Below are 19,693 nucleotides of genomic sequence, written 5' to 3'. Positions count from 1 at the left end.
ATCTGTAGTACTGTGCAAACTGGCAATGAAACAAAACCATTGCAATCTCATTCTGCTGTCCGCTCACTAATTCCCACCTACAGTAAGTATGAAAAGTGGAGGGTTTTTTTTGTTTGTTTTTTCTGTTCTCCCAGCCACCTGACTCCTCTTTAGAAACAACTGTGATATTCTACAGTATATAATGACTCTACTTTTTTACTAATTATATATCTATGTATTGTAGGCTTGTATTAATTTATTTTTTGTTTGTTTTTCATTTTTATTCTTTACATTTTTCTTTTGTTATAACTGTTTCTTTGACATCTTGTAAAGCACTTTGAGCTACATTCTGTGTATGAAAATATGCTGTAGAAGTAAATGTTGTTATTGAGAAATCTGCCAGGAAACAGAAGATTTAATTTCTTAATGTAAATTAATAAATTAACATTTATTGAACTGTGAAGATATTGCAGGATTCCAATAAAAAAATAATTCTTTCTTGCAGTACTACAATAACCAGGTAAATTAACAAGTTGGGGGGGGGGGATTCTCACTTTTTGGATGTTGTCACCAAGAAACGCTGGTTGCAACTTTTATGTGGAATATACTTTGATGTTTAGGGAATAGCATTGAATTTACCCTACTGATCATTATCCATCTTAAAAATGTAGACACTGAAAGGTAAGAACACTCCACAAAGTATGGTGACATTTTAGATTATGTAATATTTTGAAAAAACTAAGAATTGCTATAAGTGCAGTTTGCATATCAAGCAGAAGTAGTGAGGATATTATATGCAGGATAGAATATGGGCCATAGTAGCTTACATTATTCATAATAAGCTGTGGCACTGGGGGGCAGTATTGGCAGCTGAATGCATGGACCTTTGCATGAAAGAAACAAAATCTACTGTATGTTAGTTTGTTTTCAATCGGGTATAGGACTGCAAATATATTTAATGACAATCGTGAAAGTAGCTTCTTTCCTTTATTTGCTCAACAAAATTTTTAGTAAATATTTGTGGTATCTTATTTGCTTTGTTAAGACCATTGTTCTTCAAAGTAAAAAATTCATTATAGGCATGATCACCTTTTACCATATATAACTGGAAACTTGACACCTTTCTTTAACAATTGCATAAAGTTACGATATTATAAAAATGAATATAGCATAACTTAAGTAATTAATTATAGTCCTGTTGATTTGTACATTTAGTGCCAAATTGTATGAATTAGTGGAAAACTGTTTTGGATATATCATAGCTGCCATGCTTTTTCATTTTTGAAAGTAGAGCTCACATAGCTTCAAAACCAGTATTAAAAAGCTAATTTTCCTAGACTGTCTTTTTATGAATACAATATAGTATAATACATTTCAGCATATTGTTATGGTTTCTTTATTGTATTAAACAATCTGCCTTACAGTATCAAGGCTTTACAAACTTAACTGTTAATTTATAAAATGTCTGATTTTGTGCATATTGCCACGAAGATATGTTTTAATAGGTGATAAACAAATTTCTTTAACTTGCAGATCTACAGCACTTTCAATATTTGTCTTTTGGAGTCTATTCTTTTAACATCTTAAATTTGGTTTATATCAAATGTAATTTTTCACGTTCATTATGCTAATATACTTCAGTGTATTTTGTGAAAAATAATAATCATTGTTTGCATTTATATAGCGCTTTTCTCACTACTCAAAGCGCTTAGCAATTGCAGGTTAAGGGCCGTGCTCAAGGGCCCAACAGAGCAGAGTCCCTTTTGGCATCTTACGGGATTCTAACCGGCAACCTTCTGATTGCCAGTGCCGATCCCTAGCCTCAGAGCCACCATGTTAATATAAATTATCATTGGAAAAGTTTTGCTGTTTCTCAAAGCCATTTTTATAAATTAGCACATTTATGTATTTTTGTGAGCAACTGAAGTTTTGCACACAAGCAGATAATCACCTCACTTATTCACTTAATATCCAAAACCTTGCAATACAGTAGTGAAATTTAGTTGCAGTTGAGAGTTTTAAAAAATATTTAATTAATTATAATTATATTTGACATGTACATTTTTAAGGCAGTTGGTTCTTAATCATTGAATGTATGTATTTTTAAATAACTATTTTCTTAAATATGTTAATACTTCATGTTGTACATATGCTCTGTCAAAATGTTTGCGGATTTTTTTCTTGTTCTCATGATTAAGCTCTTTATTGTTTTTATATCTGTTGTTGAAGTAAAGGATTTGGTTTTCCATCATGATATCTGTGATAGCAAAGTAGAATGTAATTAATTAACAGCAATTTTTTAGTTTGGAATTCAGTTATGATATCAAAGACCACTCATGAACAGATATTTAGAAAAATGTTTCGTATTGAACCTCTTTCAGCTGTTTGCTACATTATGCTGCTTGCCCCAATCCTTTTTGGTTTTATTTTGAAAGTCTCTTTTGCCATATCCCTTGTGTGAGCTTTTATTTTTGAACAAGTAACAATAAAAAAAATGAATAGTAATGATCATATATAACTCTGCCAGTCTGTCATTCCAGAAACTGCTGCTTCCGTGTTTAATGATAGCAGTTACTGTAATTTGTTTGTGTACTAATACTTCTACTGTGCATTATGCAGCTCTTTTAGCATAACAGACTACAGCTTGTTTTGTCTTCCTCACAGATCTGAAGATTTCTTCCAGTCCTGTTTCTTTTACTCACGTTTGTGGAAGGCAGATTGACCAAGAAGCTATGGAAAATTCTCTTCCAGCTGACAAGTGTAAAGAAAATATTCAGTCTCTCCGTGCCTCCCAGGAGGAAGCATCACAAGCTTGTACTGAAGAAAGTCCTCTAAGTGAAAATGTAAAGTTGAAAGACGGAGTGTCATCTGGGTATACAGTACAGACTTCAGTGGATACACTTGCTCCAGAAGAAGAAACTTTTCACATTGATAGATCTTCAGGTTGTACAGAACAGAAATTTACGCAAAGTCCACTCTGCCCAGACCAGACATCAGAGGAGCCACCAACACAACATGAGACAAACCATGAGACTTCACTGCTCCACAGTGAGAATAACTCTGATTCATCTGTCCCAGGTTCTGATCAAGATTTTGATTGGAATTTGGAAATTTTGGAGCAGGCAGTTTATAATAGTTTGCCAGCGTGGGTACAAGGAGGTATGTACTGATGTAGTTTGTTAAAGGAAAAAAAATGCTTTTGTATTGATTTTTATGAATATGTTTGCTTTCAAACAGCAAGCTTTTTAAAAGCCTGAAAAAAATTGCTTATATTACCTTGAAGCAAATTGTACTAAAGTCAGATTTTATATAAACTTTTTTGTCTCCTTTAAAACCAGCCAGTAATCCCTAAAACAAAGAATATTTCAGCAAGCATGTGAAACTCAACTTGTTTAATTCAATTTTGGAAGTTAATAGTCAGTGGGTAGTAGGTTTTTGACAAAAGTGCCATGTTGCTGTTATTTATCAGTCTCCCACGTTTTGTCAGTGTAACAAAAGTGTCAGTTGTGGATGCAAAATGGTTACAAGTCACCCAATGGCATTTTTTTCTTTCCTTCTCAAGTGTAGTGTTACCAGTAGCTGCATATGCAGCGCTTTGTCCCTTTAGAGGTTTCTTAGTGATCTATCATGTTAAAATTGTTGTGTGTTTCTTGAATGATTTTAGAATTTTACTTTAGTATAAATAAGAGTATGACATACTTGCATACACTGTAATGTAGTATATTTATAATCTAACATATTATTGATCATTTTTTTAAATGAATCAAGAAGTATTTATTTTTCTCAAATTAAAATGTCTCTCTCTCCTTTTTTTTTTTTTTTTTATATCATTTTAGCGTTGCTGTTCAACCTGGTAGGCCAAGAAGGCATTTTTGGATTCCTGTCCAGGTCTCCATTCCTGCGGCTTTTGTCCTATTTCTTCCTTCCCTATACTCTTCCATTGTTCTTGACCTATATCTTTTGCCAGAGGTTAGTGAGCTTTGTAGATATCATAGTTGGATGTAATATTACATCTAAACCGAATTCCTAGTTTTATGTCTTTCTCTTATTTTTATTTTCAGGTGATAGAAGGGGGACTGTATTTTAAAATTATATTTTGTGTTTTTTTTGGATTAATTTATCTTGTATTACCATTATTACCATTTGCTTCTTATATTACTGTAGGAAACCCAGTTAAAAAAAAAAAAAAAAGATTGTCACAGCTAAATTTTAACATCGCCAGAAGTTTGACAAATATCAACAGAACATATAGAAAGCTGTCTATAGTGAATTAGTTCAGGAGTTGTGTGAATGTGAAAACTGATTGAATATGAATAGGTCAACACTAACATTTAAGGCAATGCAAATGTCAGTAAAGTTGTATGCTTCCCAGACCTACTAGATGGCAGCATCCCTGGGCTTCAGGACCCATTCAGACACCTGCAGGGAATGCTGGTTATTGTAGTCGGGTAACGCAGCCTTGCTGAGGTCCACGGGTGAAGCAGGGAGTTGCACTCCCTACTCTTTGAGACTTCAGTATGGCCCAGAAATACTTTCAACAGATGAAGCCCTAGTACCGGAAGTACTCCCAGAAGTACTTCAATAAAGAAACCGCATTGCCTTGTCCAGATGAGTCAGAGCTGAGAGAGGTGACAAGCAGCACTCACCCGGGAGGAGTAGCCGTAAAGAAGTTTGTATATTTGCTGTATGGAGGTGTTTGTTTGAAATAAAACCCAAATAAGTCTGCATCCGTGTTTGGAGCTCTGTGGTGCCCCCTGTTAGCCACTAAATATATAATGTGTGTATGTATACTGTAATATAATAAAACAAAGTTTTGTAAGTTAAATATTAATGTGACTTTGCCATTTTGAAAGTTATGTTTTGGCAATGTGAACCTATTGTTCCAGGCACATCCTTTAAACATTTTTACACTATTAAAATTAGTCTCCACCCTTAACTTGGCTCCTCCCTATAAAAAAAGGAGTTAGGAGTCAGGTAAGCTGATTTGTGTTTTCTATTAAATATAAGCTGGAATTCTGTGTTTTAACACATTCCTGTCTGTTGTAGCACCAGAGAGTGAAGACATGTTGCCTGTTAGTTGAACATGTAAATAAAGATTTCACTGTACTTCATATAAGTGACAATGATACTACTTCTACTACTACACATACAAAAATATAATTTAAAACTATATATTGTATTTGGTTAAGTATTACAGTAAATTAATATTTACTAATGCAAATGTTAGTTCTGAAGGATACTACTGATGCTTCTTTACTCACTATATGCTTCCACAGTTGCTGAAAAAAAAGTACATTATATTAAGTGATTCAAATAATGAACGTGAAGTTTAAATCGGTGGTTACTGAAAATGACAGAAGTTGAGTACTAACTATATAGGGATATTTGACAGTTGTTAAGTAGATTACAAAAATATTTTTAGAATTATTGATTTAGCTGTTTTCTGACATTGTGCACTTGATATAAGTCATAAAATGGGACATTTCCCTGTTCAAACAAGCAAAAAATTACATAGATATTATTTAAAACAGTGCTGTGTTGAAAATTATCATAAAGTGAAGCCAGTGGTGAAAATCGTTGTCTGTTCTAGTAAATTATGAAAATAATACTACTTTTACTATTTCTATATGGAAAATGTCACAATTACTACTTGGGAGAAAATGCAAATTCTATAAAGCGGGCAGAATAAGTTCTAGTTTAAAAAGTGTAATTGGCAGCACAGCAGAGACATACTCTAATTAGTAGATCTGGCAATTAGTGATTAATTATGTAATGCACAGAGCTTATCATACGCACAATGTACAACGTACATGTGCCGTTGAACAAAAACACAAAGCTGTTGCATAATTTCATGCAAAAGTAATGGCAAGGGAAAATTGTGTTTTAAACTTAAAAAAAATGTTTAGTTGTTCTGTTTACTTTAAGGTGGTTTAATTTTATTTATTATTGCTTGAATCTTTTTCAGGAGCCTTCTCTACATTGTAATCTGATTAAGACCATCTTCAAGTATTAACTATTGTATTGGAATACCCACTTTGAAATAAGTAACATGCAAATGTTAAACCCACTAGTGTGAATTCAGTGCACAATTTTATAAAATAACATACCATAACCGTAATGTCAGGCATGATTTGGTTACATTTCAAATTACAGACTAGTACTCGGGAGAAAAAATAAGAACCATAACTGCAAAGCAGTGGTTCTCTCTCATTTAACAGACTTTCCATATTTCATGTCATATGCTTATGTGAACTTTCAGAGTCAACTGATTACCATTGTCATCTTTGTATGTAGCACTTTGGTTTGCCTTGTACTATGAATGGCGCATTAACTAAAATGTGCTCATTCCCATTATATTATTATTAAAGGGTAAATCTTGTTAAATTACTGTAATAGAACGAAAAATTTCTATGGCAGCATTTTGTTTTTGTTTTATTTACAGTGGAAGATGCTGTATGTGAAATTTCCATTGGGAAATTTCACATTAATACCATTCCAAATAGCATCAACAATTAGAAGAACTTTGTTGCTGTCTTTTTTGAGAATTGAAATAATCCTGATGTCTTGTTTTATTATAACACTAGCTGTTTAAGCCCATGCTGTAAAAAGCCCGGGCTCCTAGAAATTATTGAAATCATCAGAAAAAAACTGAAATGCAGAGTCGGCGGTTTTGTTTTGTGGATATGCTCACCCCCCCTTGTCTATCAGCGGCCAAGCAAGTTTCTCTCTCGTTTGTCTGTCCTCAGCGGTCTCACTTTGGCGATGGAGTCACTTTCTCTTTCAGCTTCATGCTGTAGCCTCGTACGTCTTTCTTCTTCCGACTCATTAACTTGGGGCTGCCTTGCTGGCTCTTTGAGCTTCATGCTGTAGCCTCACACTTCAGGGCCGGACAGAGACGTAGACGTGCAGGCACACATAGACGTGCAGGCACATTAAATTTGAAGTGAAACAGTTCCTTTGCTATTTATTGGGACTTTAATTTAATAAAAGAGAGAGAGAATAGGTGGCTTTTCTAGCAAAAAAGAATGTATCAGGCAGAACTTCTAAAATTCTGTACATCCTGACCCATGTGGAATCCTCACAGGTGGCGCAGTGGTAGTGCTGCTGCTTTGCAGTAAGGAGATTGTGGGTTCGCTTCCCGGGTCCTCCCTGTGTGGAGAGCACTTTGAGTAGTGAGAAAAGCTCTATATAAATGTAAAGAATTATTATTATAATCTACATAAGAGGGCCCTTCAATGTACTGTTTCCCGAGGTTGGCTTCTGTCTTGCATTCAGTTTGGCCTGGATAGGCACCTCTCGCCTGTGATCACGAGTAGTGTTAAGCAGGTTTGAGAATGTCATGCGAATTAGTTGTAATCTGATTTTAAAGACTGCTGCATATTTCCAATTTTTGGTTTTTTTTTTCCTTCTCTTTTATTGAGTATTATTAACCTTTTCATATATTTAATCTGGTCCTACTATAGATGCACCTTTATGCTCAATACTGAGAAGGTTTTAGAGGCATTATTGTAATGTTACATCTTTTATTATGCATTTTCAGTGTGTGAAAACTGAGCACTTGATAAGGAAACCCATGCTGGCCACGTTATCATATTCCTGTTGCATGCTGTTAAACATGTATGAAGCCCTCTGAGCAAAACAAAGGCAATATAAAAAGCATGTTATAATTAACAGGAAAACATCTGCTTTGTTTTTGTTAGAATGCTACACTGGCTCGTGACCCGTCCAGAGGAGGTGCTTCTTTTTTGTCAAGGCGTGAAGCAGACTCTGATGATAATAAAAGATTTGGCTATTAAAAATTTATCAAGACTGTTTGTTGAGAGGTAACTACTTTCATTGTATAAATCACATTTTTGATAAATATTTTCATTGTATAAATCACATTTTTGATAAATATTTTGCTTTGTCTTGATTTCCTTACTGTAATTTGATCCATACTGTTACCACTGTGTTGAAACTTGTATTTTATAAGGCAGTAGATATTTGTAGGGTACTTTCCAAGATGATCTAGGTTATGGAAATTAGTTATGAGCATTAATTTCAGTTTGCATGAGTTGGAAATGCTTTAAAGAATGTTTTCTTATACAATTAATCACATATTGAATGAATATTGTGCTCATGCTGGTACATTAAATGAGCTGACTCTATTTAGTTAAGACTTTTGCTCTACAGGTCTGTTTTGGAATGTACTGCATGTAGGAATGCTCCTTTAAACATAAGGCCCTTTTCACACTTGCCAAGATTTTTCAGGTAATAGGCATTGATTTCTTAGGTTCTGTGTATTTGTGAACAAATCCAAGAAGTTCCTGAATCAACCACAACGTATGTCATGATACCCTCAATCAAGATGTACTGATGCTGATACCAGTCAATCAGTGATAACATACTTGCAGTGATGTATATAAGACTACAGTTATCCATGATTGTTTTGCAGAATTAGTTTTCCAGGGTTATGTATTTAAATTCACAGATTTGATGAATAACATAGGAATTATTTACCTTAACCAAGAAGAGTACTAAACTTGATTATCAACCAAGCTCAGGTGTGTATTGTCAACTTTAAACTTACAGCTTTCTACCAGCAAAAAGAGCAGTGCACTTGGGCACCGCCCAGGAGTTCCAATGCCTGTAAATATAGCAGTATATATATATATATATATATATATATATTGTGATCCTTGTGAATTCATATTTAACTATGCTCATTTTTATCTTTCCATTCATGGTATTTATACCTCAAGAATATCTTTGTAATTAGAGTAAATAATGCAAAACATTTAATGCTTAGACAGAATGCAAACCTTGAAGAATCCTGGACTGGGAATATACATGGGACTGAACTGGCAAATGCTCTTAAAATAGATTGTCCTGCAACATTTGTTAAAAAGCAAATTTTAATAAATTCTTAAAAATGGTTATTCTGTTAAGTTTGTATTGTGTAAAAACACAACGCCCCAGCTTATGTAAGAGAGAGTCTGATAGTCACGTTTATGTACTCTGACCTCTGCTTGTACTCTGAGAGAAGTCATTTAACTTAGTAAAAATATATTAACAATTGTGTGTAAAGTGTTTCAGCTGCCTGCATTTGAAAATAAAAAGGCTGCACGTTCTCACTGTACACAAAGGTTGCCCCTTTCTTTGTGAATATGACACGGTGATCGAAAAATCCAGAAATGTTACATGGTAACATGTAAATTTAAATGACATTGGTTGCAGAAATTCAATAGCTGTGGGACAATATATACCTCTTAACTTAGCATCTCATTTCTCTGTTACAATGCATAGATGAGAGCTTGCTTCCATTAAGCAAGCCTAGAACTTACAACAATGTGTAACTTCCAACTTTTCTACTATAGGTAGAACTGTGTTACATCCTCCTGCACCATTGTTTGGAAGAGTATAAATTAAACTAAACTTATTAGTATAATAGTTGTGAAATAACTGCTGCCTTTCTTTGTTTCGTTTTAAATTTTACCTGTGTACTTTTATGGCTTTCTAAATTTTCTATCTGTAGTAGATTGTATATATCAGCCACCTTTACTGTTCCATTACAGCTTGCTTATTTTTTTTTTTATTTATTTATTTTTTTTTGCTATATTACTTAATTTTGGTAATTTTTTGCAACAACCTTTTAATGATGTCAAACAACTACTTGCAATCTGTGATATTAACTACTGTACTTTTAAACGGCTTTGAACTTAAGCTACTTCTCCTGCTCTTGTGTGCCTTCAGTGCAGACAGATACTTTCTTTCTATAGAAAATTGAATAAGTGAGTTGTTTTGCAAATGTGTAAATTTTTGGATTAGTAATTTCACTGGCTGTTGCTCCCGTAGCATCTGCCCTTTTGTATACCACAACCTGAAAAACAGCTGATATTTGTAATGACCAATTTGCACACTTAAATTTCCTATCAATATTGCTTCTGAACAGACCAAAAATTAACAAAATAACTCTCTAAAAAGAAAAAAAAAGTTATGAAAAAAACCCTTAATAACCAAGTACAGTAAGTCAGAGAGAATATAAATATACCAAATTGGATATTGATATACAGTATGATACATCCTCTGATGCACCAGTTCCTGCTCATTTTTGTGGTATACTGAACAGACAAAAGAGATGAAATATGGAAGTATCTTAATTTGCACATTTCCATATGTAAAGCTGAATGTGTTGCTTTTTTCACATTCAGAACTGGATATGTACATGTACAAGCTAGGATTGTAAAGGTCTATGGTAAAGACACAGAAGAGCATTAAAATGTATACTACTTGAATTTAATTGAATTTAGTTTTTTCATAGATACATACTGTATATTGCTTAGCTCAGTATATGATTATAATACCAAGCTGATGCAAAGGCACCTACAGCACTATGATTGCACAATGTTATCTTACTATTTAGGCATTATGATTTTTTTTTTTTTTTTTATTGAACAGAGCAAAACACATACAGAAACGCACAGTTCCATCTATGATATACTCATGCATGCAACACAGCAGTGTAGCTATTGTTTTTTAAAGCAACAAAATAATTTGATTGCTGTAATCCAATTAACATTAAGTAAGCTTAACATTATTCAAAGTTATTGACTGTCTGTATACCTGCATTGTTATCACTCTTTAATATTTTCTTCATCAGTATGCTGCTGTTGGAGTATGTGAATTTCCCCTTGGGATTAATAAAGTATCCATCTATTCATCCTTGTAAATTCTTTGTGATTGTTTAGTTAGTTCTGGTAATATATCTTGTTTCCATTCACATAATGTGATTTGTTTCAGTCACCTTTGTCAATCAGATTTTTGTCAAACTTTGGATTTGTGCTATACCGATACTTTAACTAGTGAAATGGAAGTGTGCATAAGATTTTCAGTTTAAATACAATTTGGGTCTTTGCTTGAGGCAATATTAACCTGTATTAAATATCTTGTATAAGATTTTATGTTGCCTAATAAACTGTATGGTATACCATTTTTCATGGTTTTGCTTTTGCTACAGAGGAAAGACAAAGTCTCAAGAATGGTATAGTTTATATTTAAGTACATTCGTTAAGCTGTGTAACGTGTCCGTCCACAGATGTAAAATACATAAGTCTCAGTTGTAGACAGTAGTGACAATTTAAAAATCTTTCATGCGTAATATCACTGTTCTGAAACCATTTTTCTTGTGTTTTGATTGAGGGCATTGCATTTTCTTGTATTTTGCTTCTTAACAAAATGCACCCACTGCAGTTGATGGACTACAACAAAGTCCTTTCCACTCATGTGCTTGATTAGCATAGTTGCATACATTTACCTATCAGCATTTGAAGTACAGTGGTGTGAAAAACTATTTGCCCCCATCCTGATTTCTTATTCTTTTGCATGTTTGTCACACAAAATGTTTCTGATCATCAAACACATTTAACCATTAGTCAAATATAACACAAGTAAACACAAAATGCAGTTTGTAAATGGTGGTTTTTATTATTTAGGGAGAAAAAAAAATCCAAACCTACATGGCCCTGTGTGAAAAAGTAATTGCCCCCTGAACCTAATAACTGGTTGGGCCACCCTTAGCAGCAATAACTGCAATCAAGCGTTTGCGATAACTTGCAATGAGTCTTTTACAGCGCTCTGGAGGAATTTTGGCCCACTCATCTTTGCAAAATTGTTGTAATTCAGCTTTATTTGAGGGTTTTCTAGCATGAACCGCCTTTTTAAGGTCATGCCATAGCATCTCAATTGGATTCAGGTCAGGACTTTGACTAGGCCACTCCAAAGTCTTCATTTTGTTTTTCTTCAGCCATTCAGAGGTGGATTTGCTGGTGTGTTTTGGGTCATTGTCCTGTTGCAGCACCCAAGATCGCTTCAGCTTGAGTTGACGAACAGATGGCCGGACATTCTCCTTCAGGATTTTTTGGTAGACAGTAGAATTCATGGTTCCATCTATCACAGCAAGCCTTCCAGGTCCTGAAGCAGCAAAACAACCCCAGACCATCACACTACCACCACCATATTTTACTGTTGGTATGATGTTCTTTTTCTGAAATGCTGTGTTCCTTTTACGCCAGATGTAACGGGACATTTGCCTTCCAAAAAGTTCAACTTTTGACTCATCAGTCCACAAGGTATTTTCCCAAAAGTCTTGGCAATCATTGAAATGTTTCTTAGCAAAATTGAGACGAGCCCTAATGTTCTTTTTGCTTAACAGTGGTTTGCGTCTTGGAAATCTGCCATGCAGGCCGTTTTTGCCCAGTCTCTTTCTTATGGTGGAGTCGTGAACACTGACCTTAATTGAGGCAAGTGAGGCCTGCAGTTCTTTAGACGTTGTCCTGGGGTCTTTTGTGACCTCTCGGATGAGTTGTCTCTGCGCTCTTGGGGTAATTTTGGTCGGCCGGCCACTCCTGGGAAGGTTCACCACTGTTCCATGTTTTTGCCATTTGTGGATAATGGCTCTCACTGTGGTTTGCTGGAGTCCCAAAGCTTTAGAAATGGCTTTATAACCTTTACCAGACTGATAGATCTCAATTACTTCTGTTCTCATTTGTTCCTGAATTTCTTTGGATCTTGGCATGATGTCTAGCTTTTGAGGTGCTTTTGGTCTACTTCTCTGTGTCAGGCAGCTCCTATTTAAGTGATTTCTTGATTGAAACAGGTGTGGCAGTAATCAGGCCTGGGGGTGGCTACGGAAATTGAACTCAGGTGTGATACACCACAGTTAGGTTATTTTTTAACAAGGGGGCAATTACTTTTTCACACAGGGCCATGTAGGTTTGGATTTTTTTTCTCCCTAAATAATAAACACCATCATTTACAAACTGCATTTTGTGTTTACTTGTGTTATATTTGTCTAATGGTTAAATGTGTTTGATGATCAGAAACATTTTATGTGACAAACATGCAAAAGAATAAGAAATCAGGAAGGGGGCAAATAGTTTTTCACACCACTGTATATCTGCATATTTGAATTACCATATTTTGAGCTGCATATACTTAGAATTACTGTCATTTTAACACAATACCAGAATTATTCTGTAAAACAAAATGTGTGTTAAATTTGACCATTTTTTTTATTCTTTGTCTCTAAGCATTTGGAACCAACTTTTTTTATCACAACCACAAATTCCTCCTGACTCTTCAAAAGAAGACAGTTTGAGTTCTGATCTGCGGTACCGCTCAATGCTGCATGTGCAACTCTCAGGCTCAAGCACGTCCTTCCTGGATCTCCAGTTCAACCTCCAGGTAGCAATGCAAGAAAATCCTGGTCATCTAGGTGACTGGCCTGGAGACTTGCCTTTGGAGTTTGAAGCTTGCGGTGAGTCTCATACTCCCGAGGTGGAGGAATCTGATCTTTCTTTGGAGGAGACATATGATAGCCACCCAAGCAATTCTGTTGTTCCTGCATTTGATAGTATTTAATATGGCCCAGGATCACTCAAGCACTTCTTGGTCAAAGTGACAACACTTGTGTTGAGCTTTGTGAAAAGAAGCGTCTTTCAGTTTTATTTGAAAATCATAATTGATAGTCTTGACTATTTTATCAGTTTATGTCATGACCTGATTGTAAGCAGATAATTATTTCAACAAAAGTTTACTAATAGAATGTACAGTGGGAAAGAAAATGTGGTCTACCAACACAAGGTCTGCATTGCCAAGTTACAACTGCTTTTATTATCTGGATGTAACACTTTAGAGTAAATAACAGTATTCACTTTATTTTATGCACTGTGAAATATTTTGTTTAAAATGTTTTTGTAGTTTTCTCCCTTTGTCAGAAAGGCATATCACTGCCACAAGTTTATGTACAATTTAAATTTGATACACAGCCTCTGGCTCATATAGCCTTAATAGAATAAACTAGTAGAAATGTACACTGTAATATTAAATATCTGTACCAATGAGGAATTAAAAATCTCTATCTGGTAATTTGATTAATACTGCTTTTCTGGTATTTCTAACAAAGTATTAGTCAGTGTATACTTATACTATGTACAGTGCTGCATCTGTTAAATGCAGCTCTGTTACATGTAACACACTTTTTGAATTGGGGTGATTTTGCCTTGGCTCACTACCTGCACAAAGATAACACTTCCAATATGAATGAATGTGGTTTAATTGTTCTATATTTAAATGCTATATTTGTGTCTAATTTTGTTAAGATACTGTTAGGTTGATTTTGTACCTGTTCTTGGTTATTCAGACATTTTTGTTATCTATATCAGTGACACCAAAATACTGCATTTTATTGACATGGTTGTATATACTGCAATATTATATAATATATCATTTTGGCTTAAATAAAAACTCTTTAAAGTATTAATTTTAAATACTGTAGTTAAGGAAGGCAAATAAATTTGATTATACATGTTTGATATTTGTAATAAATAAAATGAAGTATGTTGAGTGTACTGACTTTTGTGAATTTGATTTATATTAACTTTAACAGATAGTCACTAACTCTCTAAGACCAACATTAGGAAGAAAACACCAAGAGGATGAATATGTGAAATTAGCTACATGATATCTGATTTCAGTAAGTACTTAGCTTGCAGCCTTTCAGGGTGAATAGATAATTAGCCAAAGTGACTGACATACCTGGGTATAATGGGCAAAGTTTGTGTTTTTTATTAAATGGTGATCCATTTGTCATCGCTGGCAGAAATGCAAGTGTCCCGTCTATGATTTTACTACCTCTCTGTCATTTTGTCTGCTTTCATTAGTTGAGAATTTGTTCTTTTGTGTATAAATGAATTTCTTAATTGTGGAAAATCTTTGCTGGGGTGGGATCATGAATGCTACTTCTTTGTACCTCCTGGTTTAGTGTTGTTTCTTGAATAGATGTTTAATCCCACATTAATCAACTGGATGGCTTGTTGAATAATTGAATCATTGATATGCTGTATAAGCTGGGCAGAATTACTTTTTTTGTGTGTGTAGTGCTCTATTGTACCACCACTGTTCATGGTAAAACATTTGAAATTCTGTAAACTCTGAGTTAAGTTGGCATAATTGTAATGTACACTAATTGTCAAAAGTTTTAGAACACCTCTGTTTTTCAGTTTTATATGGAAATACAAGCAGTTTAATGTCTAGTTCTGAAATAGCCTGTAGGTATATTTTGGATCAATTTCTTGCTGTAGGATGAAGCCCTGACCTACTAGACAAAAACCACAAAGTATTGCATGATTCTGAAAAATGCTGTGGTAACCCTTGTGATTCAGAATGCCTGTCACTCTGTTCAAGTCACCAATTCTACCTCCAGCAAAAGAACCCCAGACCATCACACTTCCTCCACACGTTTGACAGTTCGTGTCACACACTGATGAACCATCTTTTCACCAACTCAGTGGCATATGAATACCCTGTGTAGTGAACCAAACATATCAAATTTTGATTCATCAGTCCATAAGACTTTCTTCCAATCTGCAGTAGTCCACAGTCAGTATTTCATGACCCAGGCAAACCCCAATTTCTTATTTTATCCTTTAAGGACTGGCTTTCTTACTGTGACTTGCCCTATCAAACCCGCTGCACAAAGTCTCCTCTTCACAGTAGAAACTTAATCAGACTTTTTTTTTTTCTTTCTACCACTGTTAAGCTGTGCTTGAAATTGTTGTGCTGTGAGGCACCTTAGAAAATTGTCTTCTGATTCGGTTGTGACTTTGGCTCTGCCAGATCTATTCCTATCAGTTTCTTCCAGTTTCCAGTTGCCTTTGGATTGTGATTGGACACTGTGCTCACTGACCCTTTGATTTATTTAATTTTATTTGCAATTTCTTTAAATGAACTGCTTACACTTCTGAAGGTAATAAAGCTCTGTCTCATTTTTATTTGTTAATTGTAATATTTTCCAATATGTTCCAACTCTGCTTTAAGACAGACAGAGGGTTTTTAAGTAATCAACAGAAGTTGGGACACCTGTGCAAATGATTTGCTTCAACTTGCAAGGCTTCATTTACTTTAAATGCTGCAGAGCATCTGTAGGTTGTAACTATTAGTTGTTCCCTGAAGAAGTCTGTGATAACCTGAAATTCCTTTTTTTTTTTTTTTTTTTCATTTTTTGCTAACTTAAACTTTACCTTTAAATTTTAACTGGTTACATTTGAATGAAAACTGGAAAAACTGATGTGTTTAAAAACTTTTTACTGGTAGTGTATGTGTAAAATTTTCATAAACCATCTACTCCGCTGTTCTGGAATAATGCATGGTTTTTGAAGTGTTGATTCTTCTATTAAGGTTCCCCAGTGAAATTCTGGAAAGTTGATGTAGTCTGTGTATTAAACTGAATGAACAAAAACATAAATACAAAAATTTATGAAAGTAGACATAGCTAGCTGGTTTTGAGTGATGTGCAGTTTTTGTGTAAGTTCCCCCTAATGGACGTTTTGCAAAACATAAGACACGGTGATCATTTGATAACACCAAAATCACCTGAAAGCCTCAGGTCAGGCAAATCACTGCAACATGGCCTCAGTGGCTGTGGCCCTTTTCCACTCAAATCGGCCTCATCGTTCAATTGGTGACACACTTCTTGCAGATCTGTCTCTACACCAATCAACATAACCAACAACACATAAAAGGGCTGGGTGGTGTGGTTTCTTTGTTAATGTAAAATGGATCAAAACAGACAATCCCAACCAATATGACAGAGGGCTTGTGGAGGACAAAGAGGAGTACATGCTGGAAGTGGTGGCCTAAGAGTATGACACAGAACAGTGGTTTCTGATGAAACCAGAGCAACTTTTGTAGACCATGTTATTTATTCTTTGTGTCAGGCTGCTTTGAGGGTGCAGTTAAATGCTCCACACCAGGGCAAAGAGATTCAAACATTACTATTTGTTCAGCCATATCAAACAATGGTCTTGTAGCATACATCCCAACAGTTAGTCCATGTAACTCTGTTTAAACTCTCTTCTTTCCTTTATGAGCTTTATAGACTTAAACAGGTTCCTGAAGGGAGCAGAGAAGCTGTTGGGGTCAGTGGCCCCACATTATGTAGTCACATGGGACAATGTCCCATTCCAATACTTCTCTCCAGTGATTCGGTGGTTTAGGGCTTATCCATGAATGTCCAGTGACTTCCTTCATCCATATTTGCTGTTCCTCAGTCCTACTGAGGAGTTTCTTTTCTGCCTGGAGATGGAACGTTTATGACCACCTTCCCCGCAACACAATGCTGCTGTTGGGTGCTATGACTGAGGCTTGTGGGACAATCACAGCATTCAACTGCCAGGGCTGGACCAGGCCTGCTTGGAGGTATTTTCAAGTTGCATTACCAAAGAAAATGTTGTTTGATGTTGATGAATGCATGTGGCCAAGTATCCAGGACAGGATTGATTAGCCAGAGTAGATTTTCATTCAAATTCTCAACCAAAGGGCAGACTTTTTTTTATATTGCACCCTAACTCTTATCATATATACAGTTACAAATGTTTTTATTTCTTACTCATGATCAGTTTTGAATTTGAGTTTTACTCTACTTGTATAATAAACAACACAGTAATATTTCATTTCAGTGAATATGTGTCTTCTCTTCTTTGCATTTCGCTTTGTTGGATCACCTATGTGTGCTTAGTTGGTCATGTTTAAGGCAGATTACAATAAATGTATGAAACAAGAATTGTGCTATAAAACTTATTATGGTTTTGCTCTGTGTTAGTGTTTTGATTGTGAATATCCAGTGAATGTTTGGATGCGTTATTGTCGTAAGGCTACATGTTAGTTTGGGTGGATCATGCAGTTTTGCAGCACGGATTTCTTGTTTTGATTGGAGAAGTGAATACAAAAAGAGTTTTGCAAAATGCGTTATTGTTTAACAGGTTTTGTTGATTGTTAAAGTGTGGTTACTGTTTCCAACACTGTGATAAAGCACCTGAGAAAAATTAATTATGAATTAATGGATAAAAAAAACAAGGAACAGTATCCTTTTTCATAGTGAGGTACAGAGTGTCATCAGTAATTTAGTTGGTTAAAAAAATAAAATTACTTTTACAAATTACAAAATTGTAAATAAATAAATCAAAAGGCTACTGGGTACCAAAAACAGTATAATTTATTTTAAACAGTTTAAATTTTAAACATATATTTTGTGAGTGCCAGCTCACATAAAAGTCACAAAAACAATTTTCTTTCCATTTACAAAGTATTAAAGACATTCTTCAATTTTTGGTTTATGCATATGAGGTATACATATACAAGTGTTTTTCTCAGTATGGCTCAATGTTCACAGATCCATTGTACATTTAATTATTAGTCACAGTAAAAGACCTCAATTATCATAAAAACAAGAATGCAACTGTAAGCTGTGCATATCGTTAAGGCTGTTAAGTTTTACCACAGACTGTACGCCCTACTTGTGCTTCTAAGTGCAAAGACGTGATTTATGTTGTATGAGCAGGCTGACCTAGTATTTGGCAATTTAGTTCCAGGACTGGCAAAATTTCTATATTCATTATTATTACTATTATTGTTTGACTTGATTGTATGCAATGTTATTTTCTTCAAATAAAACATAAAAATTTTAAAAGTTAGAGTTAACAGTATGATTTAGGATTGGGGAAAATTCTGTCCTGCGTGGTAATATTAACCATTCGCACTCTGCAGTGCAGTGAATATGCTCTGGGCAGTGCTGATTGGACATTATCTCATTAAACAAACTCGCTTCAACTGGATCGTTGGGGCGGAGCCAAGCTGCAAGAGGTGAAGCAATCCCCAAACAGAGTGCCTGTCCAATTCAGACAACACACACATTCACATGTCCTCACTCATGCTGGGCCATGTCAGAGTTGCTAGTTAATCTAACCTGCATGTCTTTTGGCATGTAGGTGAAAAATGGGCACACCTGAAAGATAATCCACATAGGCAACTACTACGCATGGAGCTCAAACTCAGGATTCTGGATCAATGAGGCAACAACTTTAACCGTTGTGCTGCTGTAATGGCCTTGTTTCATTAAATGTGTTTCTTAATCGGTTTCAATTGCACACAGTTATTACCATTATCAATATTTCCCTAACAATTATATTTTCAGTGATAAATCAACCACATCTAATATGGTTTAGCTATAAAATAATAAATACATTATAACTGTAGGCACTTTTTCGGACACTGATTGCTTAACAAGTGTACAGAACGAGCATGGCTTGCATTAATTTGAGGTTTATAAAGACTGCATGCCATCCACTAATCATTAATCACTTTTAATTCAATTGATGGTCCCAAGCCCTGAAGCCTATCTCACTTTTCACGGACAAGGTGCCAGTCAGTCACAGGGCTCACACACAAGCACAGCAGGGCATTTCAGAGTCATCTGTTAGCTTGACTCACACACGTTTAGAAGTGCCCCCTCCGAATCTAGGATTATCGACCCAGGACACAGCAGCATTAGCTAATGTACCATCTTGCCTCCCTTCAAACTATAACCGATGTAATACAGCATTTCTTATTATTTGGCTGACACTTTTAACCAAGATGACTTACTCCATCTCCCAGGGTTCTTTTCAACTGGCAGGAATTTAAATTAATGTTTTTTGTCTCGTCTTTGATTTGTGTTATGTCACTTTTTGATTGGTTTGATAAGATGCATGTGTTACGTTCCATGAGTTTTGTGGGTGGTCCCTCAGGGGGTGGGTGCCACCTGCCAATCAACCACCATAACTGCGCTCTGCTCTGTAAAACCAGGGGGTCTCCCACAGTTCCTGGCAGTTCATTTTGATTAAGTTTACTTCGTATTCTC

At 35.2% G+C, this 19,693-nt stretch overlaps 1 protein-coding gene across 1 annotated transcript in view; it reads left to right on the top strand.

Annotated features, from left to right (window-relative positions):
* LOC114647844 (omega-hydroxyceramide transacylase-like) overlaps nucleotides 1-14,146 on the top strand; it is a 51,718-nt gene extending 37,572 nt beyond the window's left edge. Inside the window, exons 6-9 of the mRNA XM_028796502.2 lie at nucleotides 2,644-3,138; nucleotides 3,816-3,948; nucleotides 7,680-7,802; nucleotides 13,047-14,146. Of these exons, the coding sequence (XP_028652335.2) occupies nucleotides 2,644-3,138; nucleotides 3,816-3,948; nucleotides 7,680-7,802; nucleotides 13,047-13,377 (1,082 nt within the window). The 3' untranslated portion in view covers nucleotides 13,378-14,146. The remainder of the gene's footprint in view (nucleotides 1-2,643; nucleotides 3,139-3,815; nucleotides 3,949-7,679; nucleotides 7,803-13,046) is intronic.
* Nucleotides 14,147-19,693: the final 5,547 nt, after the last annotated feature.

This window comes from Erpetoichthys calabaricus, chromosome 3 (genome assembly GCF_900747795.2).
Source record: "Erpetoichthys calabaricus chromosome 3, fErpCal1.3, whole genome shotgun sequence".
In the NCBI taxonomy this organism is placed as follows: Eukaryota; Metazoa; Chordata; class Cladistia; order Polypteriformes; family Polypteridae; genus Erpetoichthys; species Erpetoichthys calabaricus.
The sequence above is the reverse complement of the archived record's forward strand: the minus strand, read 5'-3'. Positions and strand labels throughout refer to the sequence as shown.